The sequence below is a fragment of the Ciona robusta genome, chromosome 8 (assembly GCF_009617815.1).
Source record: "Ciona robusta chromosome 8, ASM961781v2".
Lineage (NCBI taxonomy): Eukaryota > Metazoa > Chordata > Ascidiacea > Phlebobranchia > Cionidae > Ciona > Ciona robusta.
Genome location: NC_143242.1, coordinates 340826 through 361999, shown reverse-complemented (window position 1 = coordinate 361999; position 21174 = coordinate 340826). Strand labels below are relative to the sequence as shown.

The window sequence follows — 21174 nt, the reverse complement described above, 5'->3', positions numbered from 1 at the left end:
CGGGTTCATCTTGTGGGTTAACAGCATGTACATCTTGTGGGTTAACAGCGGGTACATCTTTTGGGTTAACGGCGGGTACATCTTGTGGGTTAACAGCGGGTACATCTTGTGGGTTAACAGCGGGTACATCTTTTGGGTTAACGGCGGGTACATCTTGTGGGTTAACGGCGGGTTCATCTTGTGGGTTAACAGCGGGTTCATCTTGTGGGTTAACAGCGGGTACGTACATCTTGTGGGTTAACAGTGGGTTCATCAGCAGGTTCTCCAAGTAGGAACAAATCGGGTTCATCATCTAAACAAACACATAAATTTTGATTGGCTAGTTAAATTGGATTAAAAGTTATTAAGGATATTGTGACGTGGGTATCATGAATCATGTGCAAACAGTTTAAACAGCCTTTGCCCTTTATTTTAAAACAATAGTAATTAAATTTAACAATATTTCATTTCTATTATAATTACTTACAGCTATGTGAGTTAACATTTAGTCTGCATTATTTAAAAAGAATTTAACCATAAAGGATAAAAGCTTTCAAACCATTGGCAAGTTCCTCCAATGTTTCTCTACCCCGTTCTACTAGTTCGTGAGGATGAGATATGTCGTAGACCTTTTCTGCCATTGTAATTGAATGCCCTTTTGATCTTGCAATTGCTACTTGCACTTCTTTAGACTGCTTGCTTGCAACCATGGTAATAAGTTTTCTAACGTCTGTAACTGTAATGTCTACTTTGCTGTTATAAAATACTAGCCGACTTCTTACTTTCCAAATTTTGTTAAACTCGGCCGGTTCCATACGTGTGTATTGACCCAACATAGATGGAAATACTGGAAGAATTAAACTAGATGTTTCATTTCTGTAGCTCCAAAGATGCTTTGAAGTCAAAATAACATCGCTCAGTTCTTCATTGTTTAAAACCAAACAAGCATAATTGTTTTTTTCCTTTTGCGCTTTAATATACAAAGCGTAATTTCCAGCCTTGGTTTTTTCTACATTATTTAGCTCTTGAACAGTCAACCCAGTCAAAACAGAAGGACGGCAGCCACCACGACAAACTATTCTTACAAAAATATCCCCTAAAATAGCCTTAATTTCTGATTTCTCAAGACTTCCGCATTCCATGCGGCGTAGTTCGGCAGCATACATCCCATGGTTTTTTTCGTATTCAAGCACAGCTTTAAAAGGTTGCATAATCCCGTGCAACTTTTGTCTGCTTAACTGCTTCACATGGTTATGGCGTTTTTCTTTCTTAACCCGTTGTCGGGCCAACCAAGCATCCGTATACTTCATTAATTTATGAACAGCATTGTTCATAAAATCTGGGTATTCCATATCAATAAACATAAGGAAATTTTTTAGTGTTGCTAAATATGCATACTTTGTTCCATCTTGACCCTTTCCAGTAACACATTTCTCTATATTGCTGTACACTGTCTTTGGATAGTTGATGGTGTCTTTTGAACTTAACATTGTTTTTAATTGTTTGACATAAGTTTTTGCCTTACTGGTAGAAATGGGATTTCTTTTTCCCACACCAATTTTGCAAAGATTTTCTTCATATGCAGAGAAAATACTGTTAAGTTCTGCTATCTCAGTGCTGCATTGTTGTAACATTTTTACAAATTCTTCTCCAGTTGTATTAACAAATTTGTGTTTATGTAAACAATGTGCTTTCAGTGATTTTACTGCAATATTACAAATAGAGCATATGTACCCAGTGTATGATTTGTATTTTCCTTTCTTTTCTAACTTGAGCTTACTGTCATAAAACAAAGCCTCCTTTGGTAATCCTTCCCCTTGATGGTGCCATTGGAAATGGTTAGTAACATTGTAATATGATTTTGAACAATAAGGACATATCCTCTGTCGTCTGTATCCACATAAGAAAAAGGGAATACATTAACTTAGCAACTAAAAAATAAACACTAAAATATATTTTTAAATGTTTCAGTTATGGCTTTAAATTTGATGGAGTTCTAATGTTGAAGTTAGAATTTTTTTGCTATCTCAAAAACTGTGACTGCTTTCCTACCTTCCTGATTTTGATATTTTTCCACCCACTGAATCTCTACTGTATGATCCGACACTTTGAAAATATGTTTGTTTAAAATCTCAATTCTACTACAATCATATTTAATTAAATAGAAAGAAGAAATAGCTTAACTGGTTTATAGTACCACAAATATAAACTACCGTCAACTGACAAGCAAACAGGAACATGCCACTCAAATGAATATATATACCATCTGACGAACATAGATATCTTGCATTATACTTTATGTGGTAGAAAAAGCAGATGTAGGACTATAATTCACTTAAAAATTAAACAGAAAAATAAAAACTTAGAAATATACAGGAGAACTTTACACATTATAACAAAAGTTTCAAAACTTCAAATCTAAAATTAACAGATTAGTTGACAGCGACTTAGATAAAATAGAACTAATAATAAACAATTCATATAAATATATATACATACCTTGAACTAGAAACATCTGTTTCAATTCTCTTGATCTTTTTGGTAGATCTATCAAAAATGTATGTTATTTCTTTTTCTTAAAAAATCGGACCAAAGCTTTTCTTAAATAAAACAAAATCAGACTAAAGCCATTTTGATTAAATGAAGATAATTTATTTATCCTTGGGTGGTGAAAACAGCCTTAATAACATGAGTGTTCTTAATTTACCGAGTACGTATAGTAGTGTGGGGTAAGACGGGATACCAAGCACGTATAAATTTGTACTATTTTATACCTTTATAAATTGACAACTCCTAAGAAATGTATTAAAACACACAAAAAAGTTATCGCCCATAAGGAAGTATTTTAGCCATTCTTAAACAGGCGAGGTGAGAAAGGAATAGGGATAATTTAAAATCCTTGTCAATTTAAATTAATAAATGAATTTTTGATTAGGAATACATGGAAATACCAAGAAATAATATTGTTTGCTCAAAAAATAAAGTTTAAACATTATTTTTTTCCTCATTATTATATTATGTTACATTTAAACATATATTACCAGAAATCCAGAATATTTAATAACTTATTTAGGGGAGACCGGGGATGGTTCGGACATTTTTTTGAAAATTGCTAATAGTTTTTTTATATGCATCACATGAATTTAAATGTTAGTTTGTTGTAAAGGGTGATCCTTTGCCGAAAAAGGGTAGGAGAGTCGCATGCCAAAGAAAACTAGAAATACATGAAAAAGGTCAAATTCCGAAGGCTCTCAAGTGTCTGGTGTTGCCCCGGTACCGGGGTAACATCGGACATGTCCGGGGTCACCTCGGACAGTATACGTTTTTTGGTTTTATTTGACACCGTTGGTAAAAACGACAAACGAAATAATAATGAATCATCTAATATATAAATCGACTAGGCTAAGCTGGTACTTAAGCGCATATTAAAACAGGAAAGGTTGATGAGAAATCTTAATCCTTAATAGTCCCCTGTCTGTACGAGTATCATCTTCAATAACTGGAAAATAGCTTTTTTTCATTCAGTCGCTTGATACTCTCCTGATGTCGTCTTTCTTTTAAACGTTCTTACTATTTTTTATGATCTAAAACTATTGTGAGCATACAACATAATACACCTTACCAACCCGGGCATGTTGTCCGACGTATCCCCAGACACATGGTGACATAAAAAAAGCAAAAACATAGCCGCCTGTTTACCTCCTGCTCAAAATCTACGTTTGCTTATTGAAGTGTTGCTTCTAAACTACGACTTCCACCGCAAAAGAATTAATTTCGGCTATCAGTAACCAAACTATACCCTTACAACCAAAAACTTAAAAAGTAGATATTTCTGTTAATAGTGTTAAACTAACTTTTTTTATTTTAACTAATCGGTTGAACTGTGCATGCCCCCAAACATTATGCTGCTTTGTAATGGAAACAATAAGATTTGTTAATAATGATATCACAATGCTCTATTGTGACGTCATGTACATGGTCCGAAGTATCCCCGCGTCCGAAGTATCCCCGGTCTCCCCTATACATAATAAAGTTTACACTTTTTACAAATTTGGGATTGCTACACTTTACTTTGCATAAATTATCTTTAAGTGTCAGTTCAGCCGTGGAGACTCACGTCGGCAATCGGCAATTGCCGACGCATTTGGACAAACCGTCGGATGTAAAAAGAAGCACAAAAATTTTTTTTTAAATAAAATATTTTCGCGTCAATATATTGCAGCCGCAAAATTGCAAAAATTATGCGGGAAAAATCTCATACAGTAATACATTTATTTTATACTCGTATAGTTATCGTATATAGCAAATGACGTCAGGCGCGCCGATTTCCTAACGCACCTGAGCGTTGTCTATGACGTCATAAGCGTCCTTGTATACGTAATTTTTCGGCGGGAATTGGTAACACGGCCTTTCTCATAGTTGCGTGTAAAATTGTAATTTGCGGTAATAAACAGCCTAAATCTGGAACAGAAGTAGCATTGCTGTACATTTACAATGTTTTACACATCCAAACAGCATGTTCGTTACGAAATAGTAGGGAAAAAAGATGTGCTGAAGTTGTAAAAGCTCAGGTTGGCCGAGCGCCGAGATTCAACGAATAGCTCGGCAATCTTATGACATTATTAAGCACTCAAGGAGGAAGGCCACTACGCACGTGAAGGTTAAACTATCACGCACGTGAAGGTTAAACTACCACGCACGTGAAGGTTAAACTATCACGCACGTGAAGGTTAAACTATCACGCACGTGAAGGTTAAACTACCACGCACGTGAAGGTTAAACTATCAGGCACGTGAAGGTTAAACTATCAGGCACGTGAAGGTTAAACTATCACGCACGTGAAGGTTAAACTACCACGCACGTGAAGGTTAAACTACCACGCACGTGAAGGTTAAACTATCACGCACGTGAAGGTTAAACTACCACGCACGTAAAGGTTAAACTATCACGCACGTGAAGGTTAAACTATCACGCACGTGAGGGTTAAACTATCACGCACGTGAAGGTTAAACTATCACGCACGTAAAGGTTAAACTATCACGCACGTGAAAGCTAAACTACCACGCACGTGAAGGCTAAACTACGACGCACGTGAAGGCTAAACTACCACGCACGTGAAGGCTAAACTACCACGCACGTGAAGGTTAAACTACCACGCACGTAAAGGTTAAACTATCACGCACGTGAAGGTTAAACTATCACGCACGTGAAGGCTAAACTACCACGCACGTGAAGGCTAAAATACAACATTTAAGCCTGTTTTAAACCTCCTACATGCTAAATGATGAACATGTGAATCCCTATTATGACGTAAATAATCAACGTGAGAATTGCTATAATGTCGCAATCAATTACCAGGTCAAACAATCCCTATTATGATGCAATGAATCCACGTGTGAATTCCTACTATTTCGTAACAAACGGTCTACCTGGCTAAGAAAAACATGGCGAATACAAGGCAAAACTACAACGCAAACTGAACGGTTATTTTGCTTTTGCGTTGATTTCCATAATGCGTTGTTACGCAATAATACAGATACCGTAAACCAAGGCAAATGACCGATTAAAACCGAAAAATCTGGTAGAGCTGATAAAAATCAAACTAAAGACCTAAAAATATTATTAATTAGTTATTAGTGAACTTGTAATTAATTAGGTAATTTATAATTGTTTTTAAATAAAGTTTACCTCCCCTCCATTAAACAAACATTATAATTATCATCTAATGCGGTTTATTTGTGTATCATGTTAACGCTCAAAAAGACGCGTAAGTGACCTAAAGTAACCCCGACGTTACACGCGCCTCATATACATGACATGCGGTGGACGCATGATCAGACGCTTTGACCTAGTTTAATACGTCAGATTGTTACGAACGAGTTGAATTATAGGTATACGAATAAGTTTACATTTATAAACAAGTTAGCGCTTTGCATTAATTTTTACGTACGCACATCGCTGGCCGTTTGGTTACTTAGCGCCGACAATATCGGCCATTTTATGCTCTTGCCCAAAATCGGTAAATAACTAAAAATGCGGCTTAGAACACGTGGTTTGCGGTGAAAGAGGATACGTAATTTCCGGTGTTGGAAAATGTAGAATACATATAAAAAATTAATCAAAAATGGTTTATAATTGTTGCATCACTTTGTATTATTTCAATATAAAAAGAGTTTAAGATTTTTTGTTTTTATATTAAAAATCAGTCTAATCAGATATGAAACATTGGGCGCTCGTGTTATTCGATAACGGCTGTAATTCGACACCGGCTATAATTCGAGACGAGTGAATTCGCTGACGTTGCGATTCGTTAGCAAGTTCACAACGAACGAATAATAATTAAAGAGAAAGGTATGCTGACTAGTCTCGTTATCCTAATTTAGTTGATTCACTTTTTTCGTTAAACAAACTGCGCTTTTATTTATATGCTGAGTTTGTGATTAAACGCCAGTCTGTTTCTAACCGTAACCTAATAAACTTTGCTACTATTGACATGTTTAAGATCTATACCATCACGTTGTCGTTGTTTAGGATGCTAAAATCGTGTGATTTCACTTATGACGGGCAGGTGACATGGCGTCAGTAACTTCACACCCGTCCCGCGTATTTTAAAGAGCGTAAACAGACCCCACGTTACCTTCATTTTTGAGTTAAACCGTTTTAATGATTCCAGAAAACTTTACTTATTAAAAAAAAAAAAACAGAAAAAAACACAGTTGTTTTGTTTACCCCTTCTCTCATAAGGCGATTTTGGGGTAAAAAAACAAGAGAAAAAAGTATGAAATGTTCGTAAAATTAAAAATATACCAGCTGCACGGTACTTGAATATGTAGCAAATACTTGCGTTGCATTCATAATAAATTTATCACTAAAGGCCTTCTCAGAAAAAAAAGTTTACCAAACCCCATAAAATTTTTTTTTGTCAATTTTTTGTTTGATTTAGTAACTTGTGCAGGATTGTAAAAATACCCCTTTTTCAGTGATAATGTCACCGTCCGGATCGTCGAAAAACGTCCGGATTTTTTAGTAGAAATAAATCCTATTTATATTAAAATCAACTTTCTTACGTTCGGCCGACAATATACTCTTTGGTTTCTTTGTTCCGTAATTATTGACGACCTAAACGTGCGCTCTATTTTAACCGCATCGCTTACATTGCGAGAACACGGCGAATAGCTAAAATGACGAAACGGTTCGTGCAAACATTAAAAAAAATGCATTTTCCTAACACCTACTATACTAATTTTGTCACAAATCATGTCACATGGAACCTTTATGTGGTGAATTTAAAATGATATTACATTTATTAAAACGACGTATCTAAATCGGTAGAAACATCGTGGATTAAAAATGTAACGATGATTACGTCATAATACCTTTGATAAACTATTAAAATTTTAGATAACAATTGTGGTTTATGTGCTTCTATATTTCGTATATTTGTTTTAATCCCGATATAATTTTAAGCAAGCAACCAAGAATAGTTTAAACTTTTATTAAATGCAGGTAAATTGCGTTTATGTGAATTTTAATTGGTGCAAATATAAGAGCGAGGAGCGACGCTATCAGTAAGTTGGAACCAACGCAAATTGTAATATGATATTACAAAGTATCTTCCCGGCCGAGCTTGGACAGAAGCCAAAAAACATCGTTCGTTGGCACCGCACGAGAACCAGAGTTTCATTACGGCACTTTTCACGAGAATAAATTCACAACGATTGCTTCGTTTGTTAGGTGTAGAATGTATGCTACCGCATGCGTCTTACTTTATTTCCTACGCCCGCGCAGAGCGTAAAAATGTGACGCTCATACACGATGTTTCAATCTCGTGGTTCGTTGGGCAGTGGGCATTCCTCCCGATTGTTACGTAATGAAACGTCATAGTTAATAGTTATGTTGCAATACATATGACGTAACAATTAAGCGCAAAATGTCAAATTGCAGCACGGCAATGTTTGTTACTCGAGCGACTTCGTTAGCTGATTATTACGAACACGCGACGAACATAAAACATTAGATCGCAGCTTTAACAACGGTTTCTATCGCACAGGCGCCCGCACTAGACTGTGGTGTCGTGGTGATAGTCAGTAATACGCTTTATAACAAGATTTGGTAGCTTGGGTGACAGACGCACGTAAAACATATTACGTCCGGATTTTCAATAAAATTAAACGATCACCGTCCGGATTTACAACTTTTACAATCCTGAACTTGTGTTTTACCAAAAAAATAATTACCACCTAGAAGGACAGTTAGGATAAAAAATAAGCCAAATAAACGTCCTTTTTACCCACAAAAACTGTTTGCAATAAAAATGATTTTTTTAGAGGGCTAGAGGGGTTGTCCTTTCTTACCCAAAGTACGAAGTACCCTATTGTTTTTTTCACTTTTTTATTACCCAACTTGACTACATATGTATAAATTAATGAATTAAAAACAAACTTTAAAAAAAAACGACCCAAATGTTTTTTGTCACTTCTTATTTAAGAAAAATATTATTAGCTTGCCCCTTAATCAGATGTAAAAATAAAAGTTTTCATTGTATGATTAAAATAATAAACACTAGCACATACGGTTGTGATGTCTTGGATGTGGATGGTTCATCATAAAGAATTCTAAAATTATTAGGAATTAGAATAGAAAACAATTAAAGAGGTAATGGGCAGCTAGGTGAGAAAGATTTCAAGATTACAACAACTTTGGCCTATTAAATATAAATTAATGAATTTAACTTATTTACTATCGCGTAGCAAGCAATAATACTTGTTATAACACGGGTGTTTAGTTACATACAATCTGACTTTGATTGGAATGGTGAAACATGATGTTTTTAATAAAGTTTGTGTGAAACGGTTAGCATACAGTTAAAAAAACGAAACCCGGTTAAGGTTATATCAAAACTCAACATTATGAATCCTTTGTTTATGAATGGTAGTTACAAGTTAGTCCCTAATCAATGCTTTTTAAATATTAACCGATATTTAGCTTACTATATATTCATTGTGTTGAAGCTAGTTATACTGGTTACAGCGGCAGCATTATGGTAAAACTCACGCATCTTTGATTTAGGAAAATGGCACATGTTTTTTTTTTGGGGGGGGGCTTGCATTATGGTACAATTAAAAAAACTACAATACTGAAATAAATTCTAGATAACAATATGCCTGATAAAAGTTATATACTTACTCTTTGATAGTGCTTGTTAGGGTTTCCAAAATCGTGGTTACTTTTTCCATTGTCCTAATACATAAAATAGATTTCATTTAGAAAGATTTGACACCAACCAATAGTTTACAACCAGGAGTTTATGTGTAACCAGGAGAGGTCACGTGGTAACAAAGCATAATATAACCATGCCAGACACCGCACATATTTAAAGTTTCAAGTAAACAATAAGAATTAGATAGCTTAACGTATGTGTGCTGATTGCCAGTATTGTACTGACTTTGGGCAACACATTTTATTATAGTAAAGAAACGGTAGGTTATTATTAGTTTATTTATTAAACTGGCTTCTGTTAACACTAACAGTTTGTATGCCGATCTAAGAAAGTTTGTAGTACATAAACATAGTTAATTATGCTATCCTCGGAAAAAAATGCTGTCTTCAGTATCAAAATTTATTTAACGGGTAGACCTGCTTGGCTTATACTATAGGCAATAAGCACTGTTGAGCAGAAGAAAAATTGTTCATAATTGCCCCTGTATAAGAGTCATTTAAGAGCGGTATTGCAGTAATGTCGCTTGTATGTAAACTGCAAAATTCACGCTATTTATGGCCGCATCTAACCCACGTTTTACTGTTTACGCACAAAATGAACACATAATGATAATAAAAGATACAGGCATGCTAAAAAATACCTGCTTTTGGAATCTTTTACAGAATCGGCGTTGTCATAGACATCACTGCTTGATTCCAGTACGTGTTTATGTTTTAAACTCTTTCTGCATCATGCATTCAAATAATGAAATTAACAACATTCAATGATAAAATTGGCACATCGCAATTCGAATTCCACTAATAAATATATAGCTAATAAAATACTAAATCAGGACGGTACTGCAAACTTTAAAGTTTTTCTTTAATGAGCTAAAAAATTGGCGTAAAATTCGGGAGAAATCAATCATTTCTGGGTAAATATCCACCACCATAAATAAGAAATATACATTACCGTTTACGAATGTAGTCAATTATAAATACAACACATCATTGTCACAACAGAGTAAAGTATTTATTTATAAATTTAAAAATCCATAACATACCTGTTGTTAAATACAAAAGAACCATCAGAAGACCAGTTTTTCGTAATTTCTTTTTTTAGTTCACTACTCGAATCAGATCTGGAAAAAACACAAAGTAGATTATAACCTCGTTTAACACTAATGATATATATATACATACATATTCAATAAAAATCGCTTTTAATGATTACAAAAGGCAATTCATTTATTTATTTAACAACCGCTTGCTAGGAACACAGAATGCAAGCAGTGTGGGGTTTTACTCGGTTGCTGCTGCTCACCAACTTTCAGTAAACCCATCACATTGTATTCTTTCTGCTTAAACAACGACACAAAATAAAATACTTACAACCACAACTCAGAACTGCTTCCATCACTAGTTTCTGGTTTTACGAAACTTGAATCACTGCTTATATAAATTGAATCATCACAATCTAAATCCATATTCTATAATTTTGACTAATAATAAAATCTGAAAACAAATTATATATATATAACAAAAATAGACTGCGTACCAGCACATTCAGCAAACAAATGGAGAAATGACAGCGTGATCTCGTACAAATGGCGGGAAATGCATTATTACGTCACATAAACATATTATACAAATGGCGGAGCAAGTTTTTTTTGCGGAGAATAAATGTGACTTATTCGACACAGCAATCATAGTAGTAATACCAATAAAAATAAATCACTATAATAACAAATGGAATATTTAGCAACGTTGCACGCTAAAGGACGGGCTTGGATTATACTGGTGCTCGTGAAATACGGTTGATGACCTAAATTTGATTAAAACACGGGAAGACACGGCCTAACACAGTTATTAATGAAATTAATTGTATATACAAACATTAAACATATGGTTTGAAGCCGTTGGAGTATGAAAACGGAAAGAAAACCGCTACAGGGTCAGTGGTAATGATGAAGATCACAAACACAGGTAGTTAGGTACGGACACAGGTGTGTACACTCACTACACTGGCACGGTTTTCTTTCTTAACGAACAAAACATTGCGGATCAATTCGAACTGTAGTAATATAACTAGACGCATACGAACGCGGTACTTACTGAATTTTGATAAAACCATGGTAAAAGGGATGCGAAAGTTATATATAATAAACAAACATTAACTAACTCAAAAATTCAAAGTAGCCTTTATAAACAGAATTACTAAAAACGGTTTCAAACGACAGCAGATCCAAAATCAAGACTGGGCTGACCACGCGGTCGCATCATGGTCGCATATTGCAACACAATGGTTCTGACGTGTTTAATTGTTACGTCTCCCAACCAATCACAACCAAGAAATTGTAGCGCCCAAAAAAACGAACTTAACTCATTCAAAACGAAGACTATATACTGCACCTCTTTGGATAGCTTTCTTTGTCTAAAATAAAGCAAAATCATAATAAACAAGAACTTCATTAATAATATACCTAAAAACAACCTGTTTATTACCGGTTATTGAACAAAATGAGAGATTGTGCGGTTCCTAGAAACAATTAATATGTAAATCAAACGAGAAATAGATGGACAAAACTGTATCGCGTTAGAATTGATAAAAAAAGTTATGCCGTCTTTTTAGTTTGCAAATGTTTATCTTTAAACAGACGTAAATAATTTGGTTCTTTAGTATAATACGTAAATCAAACAAGAAAACCTAAAGGAACACAGAAACTTTAGCAAAATGTCGGAAAAAATATTGTTTTTCTGAAACTTAAAATGCTTCCCTAAAACAAAATCTTGACTTCATGAAACAAAAATTACCTCTGTTGCACTACAATTTAATACGTTAGATTTAACAAACTCCATTAAGAAGAACAAACTTTATACTCAATTTTATTGACGATGAGGCTGTCGAGACCAATTAAATTCGTTCGTTAGACAATATAACAAACATATAATAGGCTTGGGAAAGATGGGACGCAATTGTATTCTTTTTTTATCCCATTTAGTGGTAAACAAAGAACATTCAAAGAATTGTAAAACCATATCCTCACGACTCTTATAAACCGTTGTTGATTGTTTAAAACCTGTTTAGGATATTTAGATGTTATTTGCCAAAGGTGCCCCGTCTTCACCCACCCTACTATGTATAAAGATCCATCGCCACTTACACCAACAAATTTACTTTATTAGCGGAATGTAGTTGTTGCGTACAATGAAACAAAATACCCCACATTAAAGTCTTGTCGCGTGGGTATTGAATTTGTTTAATTTGATTACGTCAAATGTTTTCACTAACAGTAACGAATGTAATGAGTGAATGCAAACCAATTTTATCAGGTTAAAGTTAACTCTATTTATATATATTGGGAGGCAAGATTAAACACTTCCCCAATATTTTAAAAATCAAAATATGTGAACTACGTGGTTCAAACTCCTAAACTACAATTTTTTGGAAGTTTTAACGTGATTCAGCGAATATTAAAAATGAACATCGTATTATTATTAAGCAATTTTCAGCTATTAAAAATGCCTGTTTTCCCTTTAACATCGAATTTTAATACTTATCAACTGTAACCACCGTTGTCGCGCGCTTTGTTAGAAGATAACGTTGAATATAATACCGTAACATTTATTTTCGTCTTTCATCGAATGGGATCTGTAAAGAGTGGTTTAAAAAAGTATCCCAACTTGCCCTGTGTGACAACTTAGCCCACCCAACTACAATGTACCTTTTTTGCCAGATGTTTCTCTTTAAATAAACATACACATCTTCGCTACAATATGTAAATCAAACAAGAAAACGTAGAAACACGAACATTTTATTCTTAAACGTTAACAAAAAGTTTGAACTTGAGCTCCGAATTGGAGTTTTTTTCTAGATTCAAATTTAATATTGTTTGCGTTTTTTCTTATTAGTCGCACTACAAATAAATTACGTTGCTTAACAAATTTCATGATATAAAACACAATTTATATTCTATTTTCACTGATAATGAGGTTGTCAAAACCAATTTCATTTGTTGCATATACACCCTATAACGTATATAAAAAGATCGATCGACACTTACACTAACAAATTTACTTTTTTTTCACTTTTTGCGACTAAGTAAAGAATAGTCAATTTTTTCAGAATAAAATGGGCGGCCACTGGCCAGCCCAACTTCGCCACCCTAGATTTCAGTTTTTTTTGTCATAGTAAAGAGCGGTAATCTTTCCTTGCAACTTGTGGCGTTTCATAACATACAAAATTTCTACGATCACGAATTTGCCGACTTAACCTCTAAACTGCTGCTTTTCAAAGAAATTCATAAAAATTCCATTTTGTAAGTTTTCTCAGTCACTTATGTAAGTTTTCTGTTGCCGAATTACCTACCTGACAGTCTTTTTCGGGAGACGAGTGACTTTTTCGTTCAGCACTATACGTGACGAAAACACGTATAACATTTTCTGGGCTGAGCGTTTTAACACTTAATTGAAACCTCCCGTCTAGTGCATTCACCGCGGTTTCCCACTAAATAAATCGAACAAGAAAACGTAGAAACACGAATTACTTTTCACTGAAGCGTTAACAAAAAGTCTGAAACAAAATTTTTGTTTTTCTGAAACTTAAAATGCTTTTCGGAAACAAAATTTTGATTTCATGAAACAAAAATTTTGTTTCCGAAACCAAATTGAGCTTCGAAATAAAGTTTTTTTTCTCGATTTAATTTAATATTGTTTGTGTTTTTGTCTTATTAGTCGCACTACAAATATATTACGTTGCATTTAACAAATTTCATGATATAAAACACACTTTATATTCGATTTTCACTGATGATGAGGTTGTCAAAACCAATTTTATTCGTTGTATATACACCCTATAACGTATATAAAAAGATCGATCGACACTTACACCAACAAATTTACTTTTTTGTTTTTCACCGTTTGCGATTAAGTAAAGAGTTGTTAAGTTTAAATAAATGCTTCGTACGGTAGTGAATGCAAGTTTTAGTTGTATTCAGAATAAAAAGGAACGGCCACTGGCCAGACAAAATTTGTCACCCCAGATTTCAGGTTTCATTTAGTCATAATAAAGAGCGGGTAATCTTTCCTTGCAAGTTGCGACGTTTCGTACCATAATGTCTACGATCACGAATTAGCTGATTTAACCTCTAAGCTGCTTGCCAGAATCAAACAAATTCAAAAACGTTTATTCAACTCAAGCTCATTAATCAATTTTGTATTTTTTCTGTCGCCGATTTACCTACCTGGCAGTCTTGTTCGGGAGACGAGTGACTTTTTCGTTGAGCAGTACGTAACGAAAACATTTGTATATATAACATTTTCTGAGAGGAGCGATTTAACGCTTAAAACCCCCGTCTAGTTCCACCGCGGTTTCCCACTAAATAAATCGAACAAGAAAACATAGAAACAGGAATTATTTTTTACTGAAGCATTAACAAAAAGTCTGAAACAAAATTTTTGTTTTCTGAAACTTAAAAAGCTTTTCGGAAACAAAATTTTTGTTTTCTGAAACTTAAAAAGCTTTTCGGAAACAAAATTTTGACTTCATGAAACAAAAAAAATTGTTTCCGAAACCAAATTGAGCTTCGAAATGAAGATTTTTTTCTCGATTAAATTTAATATTGTTTGTGTTTTTGTCCTATTAGTCACACTACGAATTTATTACGTTGCATTTAACAAATTTCATGATATAGTAGGGTGGGGAAAGATGGGACACTTTTAGCACGTAATACCTAAATATCCTGATCGTGTTTTAAACAATTAGAGTCGTGAGGATGTGGTTTTATAATACTTTTATTGTTCTCTGTTTATTACCAATTGGGACGATAAAATAGAATGAGAAGGTGTCCCATCTTCCCCCACCCTACCAATATTGAAACAAAATACACAACGTTTTCTTTTGTCTGTAAAACAAAAATGTTGATTCTGAAAGTTTTGTCTCTGAAACGAAAATATTGTCTGTAAAACGAAAATATTGTCTGTCGAAAGTGTTGTCTGTGAAACGAAATTGTTGTTTGTGAAACAAAAATTTTGTCTGTAAAACGAAAATATTGTTTGTGAAACGAAAATATTGTCTTGTGAAACGAAAATATTGTTTGTGAAACGAAAATATTGTCTGTGAAACGAAAATATTGTTTGTGAAAGGAAAATATTCTCTGTGAAATGAAAATATTGTCTGTAAAACGAAAATGTTGTTTGTGAAACGAAATTATGGTCTGTGAAACGAAAGTGTTGTCTGTGAAACGAAAATGTTGTCTGGAAACGAAAATGTTGTCTGTAAAATGAAAATATTGTCTGTGAAACGAAAATATTGTCTGTGAAACGCAAGTGTTGTCTGTGAAACGCAAGTGTTGTCTGTGAAACGAAAATATTGTTTGTGAAACGAAAATATTGTTTGTGAAACGAAAATATTGTCTGTGAAACGCAAGTGTTGTCTGTGAAACGAAAATATTGTTTGTGAAACGAAAATATTGTTTGTGAAACGAAAATATTGTCTGTGACACGAAAATATTGTCTGTGAAACAAAAATATTGTCTGTGGAACGAAAATATTGTCTGTGACACGAAAATATTGTCTGTGAAACGAAAATATTGTTTGTGAAACGAAATTATTGTCTGCAAAACGAAAACATTGTTTGTGACACGAAAATATTGTCTGTGAAACGCAAGTGTTGTCTGTGAAACGAAAATATTGTTTGTGAAACGAAAATATTGTTTGTGAAACGAAAATATTGTCTGTGACACGAAAATATTGTCTGTGAAACGGAAGTGTTGTCTGTGAAACGAAAATATTGTTTGTGAAACGAAAATATTGATTGTGAAACGAAAATATTGTCTGTGAAACGAAAATATTGTTTGTGAAACGAAAATATTGTCTGTGAAACGAAAACATTGTTTGTGACACGAAAATATTGTCTGTGAAACGCAAATATTGTTTGTGTAACGAAAATGTTGTCTGTGAAACGAAAATATTGTCTGTGAAACGAAAGTGTTGTCTGTGAAACGAAAATATTGTCTGTGAAATGAAAATATTGTTTGTGAAGCAAAATTATTGTCTGCAAAACGAAAACATTGTTTGTGAAACGAAAGTGTTGTCTGTGAAGCGAAAACATTGTCTGTGAAACGAAAATATTGTTTGTAAAACGAAATTATTGTCTGCTAAACGAAAGTGTTGTCTGTGAAACGAAAATATTGTCTGTGAAACGAAAATATTTTTTGTGAAACGAAAATATTGTCTGCGAAACGAAAGTGTTGTCTGGAAACGAAAATGTTGTCTGTAAAATGAAAATATTGTCTGTGAAACGAAAATATTGTGTGTGAAACGAAAATGTTGTCTGTGAAACGAAATTGTTGTTTGTGAAACAAAAATTTTGTCTGTAAAACGAAAATATTGATTGTGAAACGAAAATATTGTGTGTGAAACGAAAATATTGTTTGTGAAACGAAAATATTGTCTGTGAAACAAAAATATTGTCTGTGAAACGAAAATATTGTTTGTGAAACGAAATTATTGTCTGCAAAACGAAAACATTGTTTGTGACACGAAAATATTGTCTGTGAAACGCAAGTGTTGTCTGTGAAACGAAAATATTGTTTGTGAAACGAAAATATTGTTTGTGAAACGAAAATATTGTCTGTGAAACGGAAGTGTTGTCTGTGAAACGAAAATATTGTTTGTGAAACGAAAATATTGTTTGTGAAACGAAAATATTGTCTGTGAAACGAAAATATTGTTTGTGAAACGAAAATATTGTCTGTGAAACGAAAATATTGTCTGTGAAACGAAAATATTGTCTGTGAAACGAAAATATTGTTTGTGTAACGAAAATGTTGTCTGTGAAACGAAAATATTGTCTGTGAAACGAAAGTGTTGTCTGTGAAACGAAAATATTGTCTGTGAAATGAAAATATTGTTTGTGAAGCAAAATTATTGTCTGCAAAACGAAAACATTGTTTGTGAAACGAAAGTGTTGTCTGTGAAGCGAAAACATTGTCTGTGAAACGAAAATATTGTTTGTGAAACGAAATTATTGTCTGCTAAACGAAAGTGTTGTCTGTGAAACGAAATTATTGTCTGCTAAACGAAAGTGTTGTCTGTGAAACGAAAATATTGTCTGTGAAACGAAAATATTGTCTGTGAAACGAAAATATTTTCTGTGAAACGAAAATATTGTCTGTGAAACGAAAGTGTTGTCTGTGAAACGAAAATATTGTTTGTGAAACGAAATTATTGTCTGCTAAACGAAAGTGTTGTCTGTGAAACGAAAATATTGTCTGTGAAACGAAAATATTGTTTGTGAAACGTTAATATTGTCTGTGAAACGAAAGTGTTGTCTGTGAAACGAAAATATTGTTTGTGAAACGAAAATATTGTTTGTGAAACGAAAATATTGTCTGTGAAACGAAAATATTGTTTGTGAAACGAAAATATTGTCTGTGAAACGAAAATATTGTCTGTTAAACGAAAATATTGTCTGTGAAACGAAAATATTGTTTGTGTAACGAAAATGTTGTCTGTGAAACGAAAATATTGTCTGTGAAACGAAAGTGTTGTCTGTGAAACGAAAATATTGTCTGTGAAATGAAAATATTGTTTGTGAAGCAAAATTATTGTCTGCAAAACGAAAACATTGTTTGTGAAACGAAAGTGTTGTCTGTGAAGCGAAAACATTGTCTGTGAAACGAAAATATTGTTTGTGAAACGAAATTATTGTCTGCTAAACGAAAGTGTTGTCTGTGAAACGAAAATATTGTCTGTGAAACGAAAATATTTTTTGTGAAACGAAAATATTGTCTGCGAAACGAAAGTGTTGTCTGGAAACGAAAATGTTGTCTGTAAAATGAAAATATTGTCTGTGAAACGAAAATATTGTGTGTGAAACGAAAATGTTGTCTGTGAAACGAAATTGTTGTTTGTGAAACAAAAATTTTGTCTGTAAAACGAAAATATTGATTGTGAAACGAAAATATTGTGTGTGAAACGAAAATATTGTTTGTGAAACGAAAATATTGTCTGTGAAACAAAAATATTGTCTGTGAAACGAAAATATTGTTTGTGAAACGAAATTATTGTCTGCAAAACGAAAACATTGTTTGTGACACGAAAATATTGTCTGTGAAACGCAAGTGTTGTCTGTGAAACGAAAATATTGTTTGTGAAACGAAAATATTGTTTGTGAAACGAAAATATTGTCTGTGAAACGGAAGTGTTGTCTGTGAAACGAAAATATTGTTTGTGAAACGAAAATATTGTTTGTGAAACGAAAATATTGTCTGTGAAACGAAAATATTGTTTGTGAAACGAAAATATTGTCTGTGAAACGAAAATATTGTCTGTGAAACGAAAATATTGTCTGTGAAACGAAAATATTGTTTGTGTAACGAAAATGTTGTCTGTGAAACGAAAATATTGTCTGTGAAACGAAAGTGTTGTCTGTGAAACGAAAATATTGTCTGTGAAATGAAAATATTGTTTGTGAAGCAAAATTATTGTCTGCAAAACGAAAACATTGTTTGTGAAACGAAAGTGTTGTCTGTGAAGCGAAAACATTGTCTGTGAAACGAAAATATTGTTAGTGAAACGAAATTATTGTCTGCTAAACGAAAGTGTTGTCTGTGAAACGAAATTATTGTCTGCTAAACGAAAGTGTTGTCTGTGAAACGAAAATATTGTCTGTGAAACGAAAATATTGTCTGTGAAACGAAAATATTTTCTGTGAAACGAAAATATTGTCTGTGAAACGAAAGTGTTGTCTGTGAAACGAAAATATTGTTTGTGAAACGAAATTATTGTCTGCTAAACGAAAGTGTTGTCTGTGAAACGAAAATATTGTCTGTGAAACGAAAATATTGTCTGTGAAACGTTAATATTGTCTGTGAAACGAAAGTGTTGTCTGTGAAACGAAAATATTGTTTGTAAAATGAAATTATTGTCTGTGAAACGAAAGTGTTTTCTGTGAAACGAAAATATTGTCTGTGAAACGAAAATATTATTTGTGAAACGAAAATATTGTCTGTGAAACGAAAATATTGTTTGTGAAACGAAAATATTGTCTGTGAAACGAAAGTGTTGTCTGTGAAGCGAAAACATTGTCTGTGAAACGAAAATATTGTTTGTGAAACGAAATTATTGTCTGCTAAACGAAAGTGTTGTCTGTGAAACGAAAATATTGTCTGTGAAACGAAAATATTGTCTGTAGAACGAAAATATTGTTTGTGAAACGAAAATATTGTTTGTGAAACGAAAATGTTTTTGTGAAACTAAAATGGTGTCGGTGAAACGAAAATATTGTTTGTAAAACGAAAATGTTGTCTGTGAAACGAAAATATTGTTTGTGAAACGAAAATGTTGTTTGTGAAACGAAAATATTGTCTGTGAAACGAAAATGTTGTCTGTGAAACGAAAAGTTGTCTGTGAAACGAAAAGTTGTCTGTGAAACAATAATTTTGTTTCAGAAACAAAAATCTCATTGAGCTAGTTTTTTTTTAAAGAATATGTAATTTTATTCTCTCTGTCATCATCTAGCGGAAAGCAGTTTTTTTTTGTTTCACACACAATTTTTTTAGAGAAACGAAATTTTCATAGTTACCTAAAATTTTCGCTTCATTATACCAATTTTTTGTTTCACGATCTAAATTTTTTGTTTCTCGTTTTTGTTTCTGAAACATAATTGCTGCATATGAAACGAAAAAAGCCCATATGAAACAAAAGCGGAAACTTAAAAAACGTTTCACGGCCTTAACTATAGGCACGCAGTTTCCCACTGGAAGTGACCAATTTATTTCATTTGCTTTACTTTTCGGTGGGTTTCCCTTTACTTGTTGCCAGTTAAAATCCTGCTCTTTCGTTTGGTTGCACGATGTCGAAGTTTGTCTTTTTGGGGAAGGCGATATCGAAAGGTATCATTTAACTCGTGTTCGGTTTGTAGGCGAAGCCATGCTCTCGATCTTTCTTTTTTCTAATATCATCATGGTATCCAGGCGACTTAAAAGGATCATGTTAAAATAATTTTAACCCGGCAAATTGGGTACGATTTTGGTTATTAGGCTTCCATGAATTTTATCTGGTGGGTCTGACGGGAGGTGACAGTGTTCGACAGTTGTCGGAAGTTAGTTTGGGTGTCAACTGACTTGTACAGATGATTCCGACAGTAGTTGGTGTGATTTTCCTTGTCCTGTAGAACATTGTTTGGCAGGGTTGTGTTAGCATGTTTTGTTTCTGATTTGGGTTTTAGATACTTCTTTGTCGTATTTCATTTGTTGGCGGGGTTGATGTGGGGATCTGGGTGTTCGTTGGTTTTAGGGTTTTCAACTCGGTTGTGGTCCGTTTCCAATTCCAATTCTGGAGCAGACGTATTACAAAGCAAGTTTTCTTCATGGGACGTGTCAAAAAGTTGCAATATATTGTAGTGGTTTTCCACTGGAAGTGACCAATTTATTTCATTTGCTTTACTTTTCGGTGGGTTTCCCTTTACTGTTGCCAGTTAAAATCCTCTTTCGTTTGGTTGCACGATGTCGAAGTTTGTCTTTTTGGGGAAGATTGGATGTTTTGGGTGAAGTTTTGTGTAGAATTGGTCTATTAGATCCCTGGTTGTTTTTGTGACTGTTGTGAATACCGCTGGTTTTCGTGGTGCAACGCAGCGACAGTTCCTTGTTGGGTGTCCGCTAGATCCCTGGTTGTTTTTGTGACTGTTGTGAATACCGCTGGTTTTCGTGGTGCAACGCAGCGACAGTTCCATGTTGGGTGTCCGCTACAATTGCAATTTATGCAGTATTCCCCTTTCCTGTGCATTACTCGTTTCGTAGTTGCTTGCGCAACGGGGAGTTCTCCTCACTTTATGTCTTGGTCACCGTTATCCATCTACCTACGATTTTAATTACAGGCGGGGATTACGATTTTAATTACAGGCGGGGATGTTTCCCTTGTCAATGGTTTTCATTCGTAGGTTTATTTCACCTGTTCTTAATGGATGGAAAATTACGGTGATGACCATATTCA

At 33.9% G+C, this 21174-nt stretch overlaps 1 protein-coding gene across 3 annotated transcripts; it reads right to left on the bottom strand.

The window, feature by feature from the left end:
* On the bottom strand, positions 1-19937 carry LOC149731972 (uncharacterized). Of its 3 annotated transcripts, XM_089883477.1 has the most exons (10): positions 19766-19937; positions 14421-14554; positions 10242-10319; positions 9840-9923; positions 9166-9219; positions 8553-8594; positions 2479-2526; positions 2032-2085; positions 539-1869; positions 1-292 (listed from the first exon to the last, which is right to left on the bottom strand). In XM_089883477.1, exons 5-10 carry the CDS (start codon positions 9213-9215, stop codon positions 210-212), a joined length of 1608 nt encoding a protein of 535 aa, XP_089739603.1. In that variant the 5' UTR covers positions 9216-9219; positions 9840-9923; positions 10242-10319; positions 14421-14554; positions 19766-19937; the 3' UTR covers positions 1-209. The 3 variants fall into 3 exon arrangements, with proteins under 3 accessions (XP_089739603.1, XP_089739604.1, XP_089739602.1); XM_089883478.1 differs by lacking the exon at positions 19766-19937 and having other exon boundaries at positions 14421-17586; XM_089883476.1 differs by lacking the exons at positions 14421-14554; positions 19766-19937 and adding an exon at positions 10570-11772.
* Positions 19938-21174: the final 1237 nt, after the last annotated feature.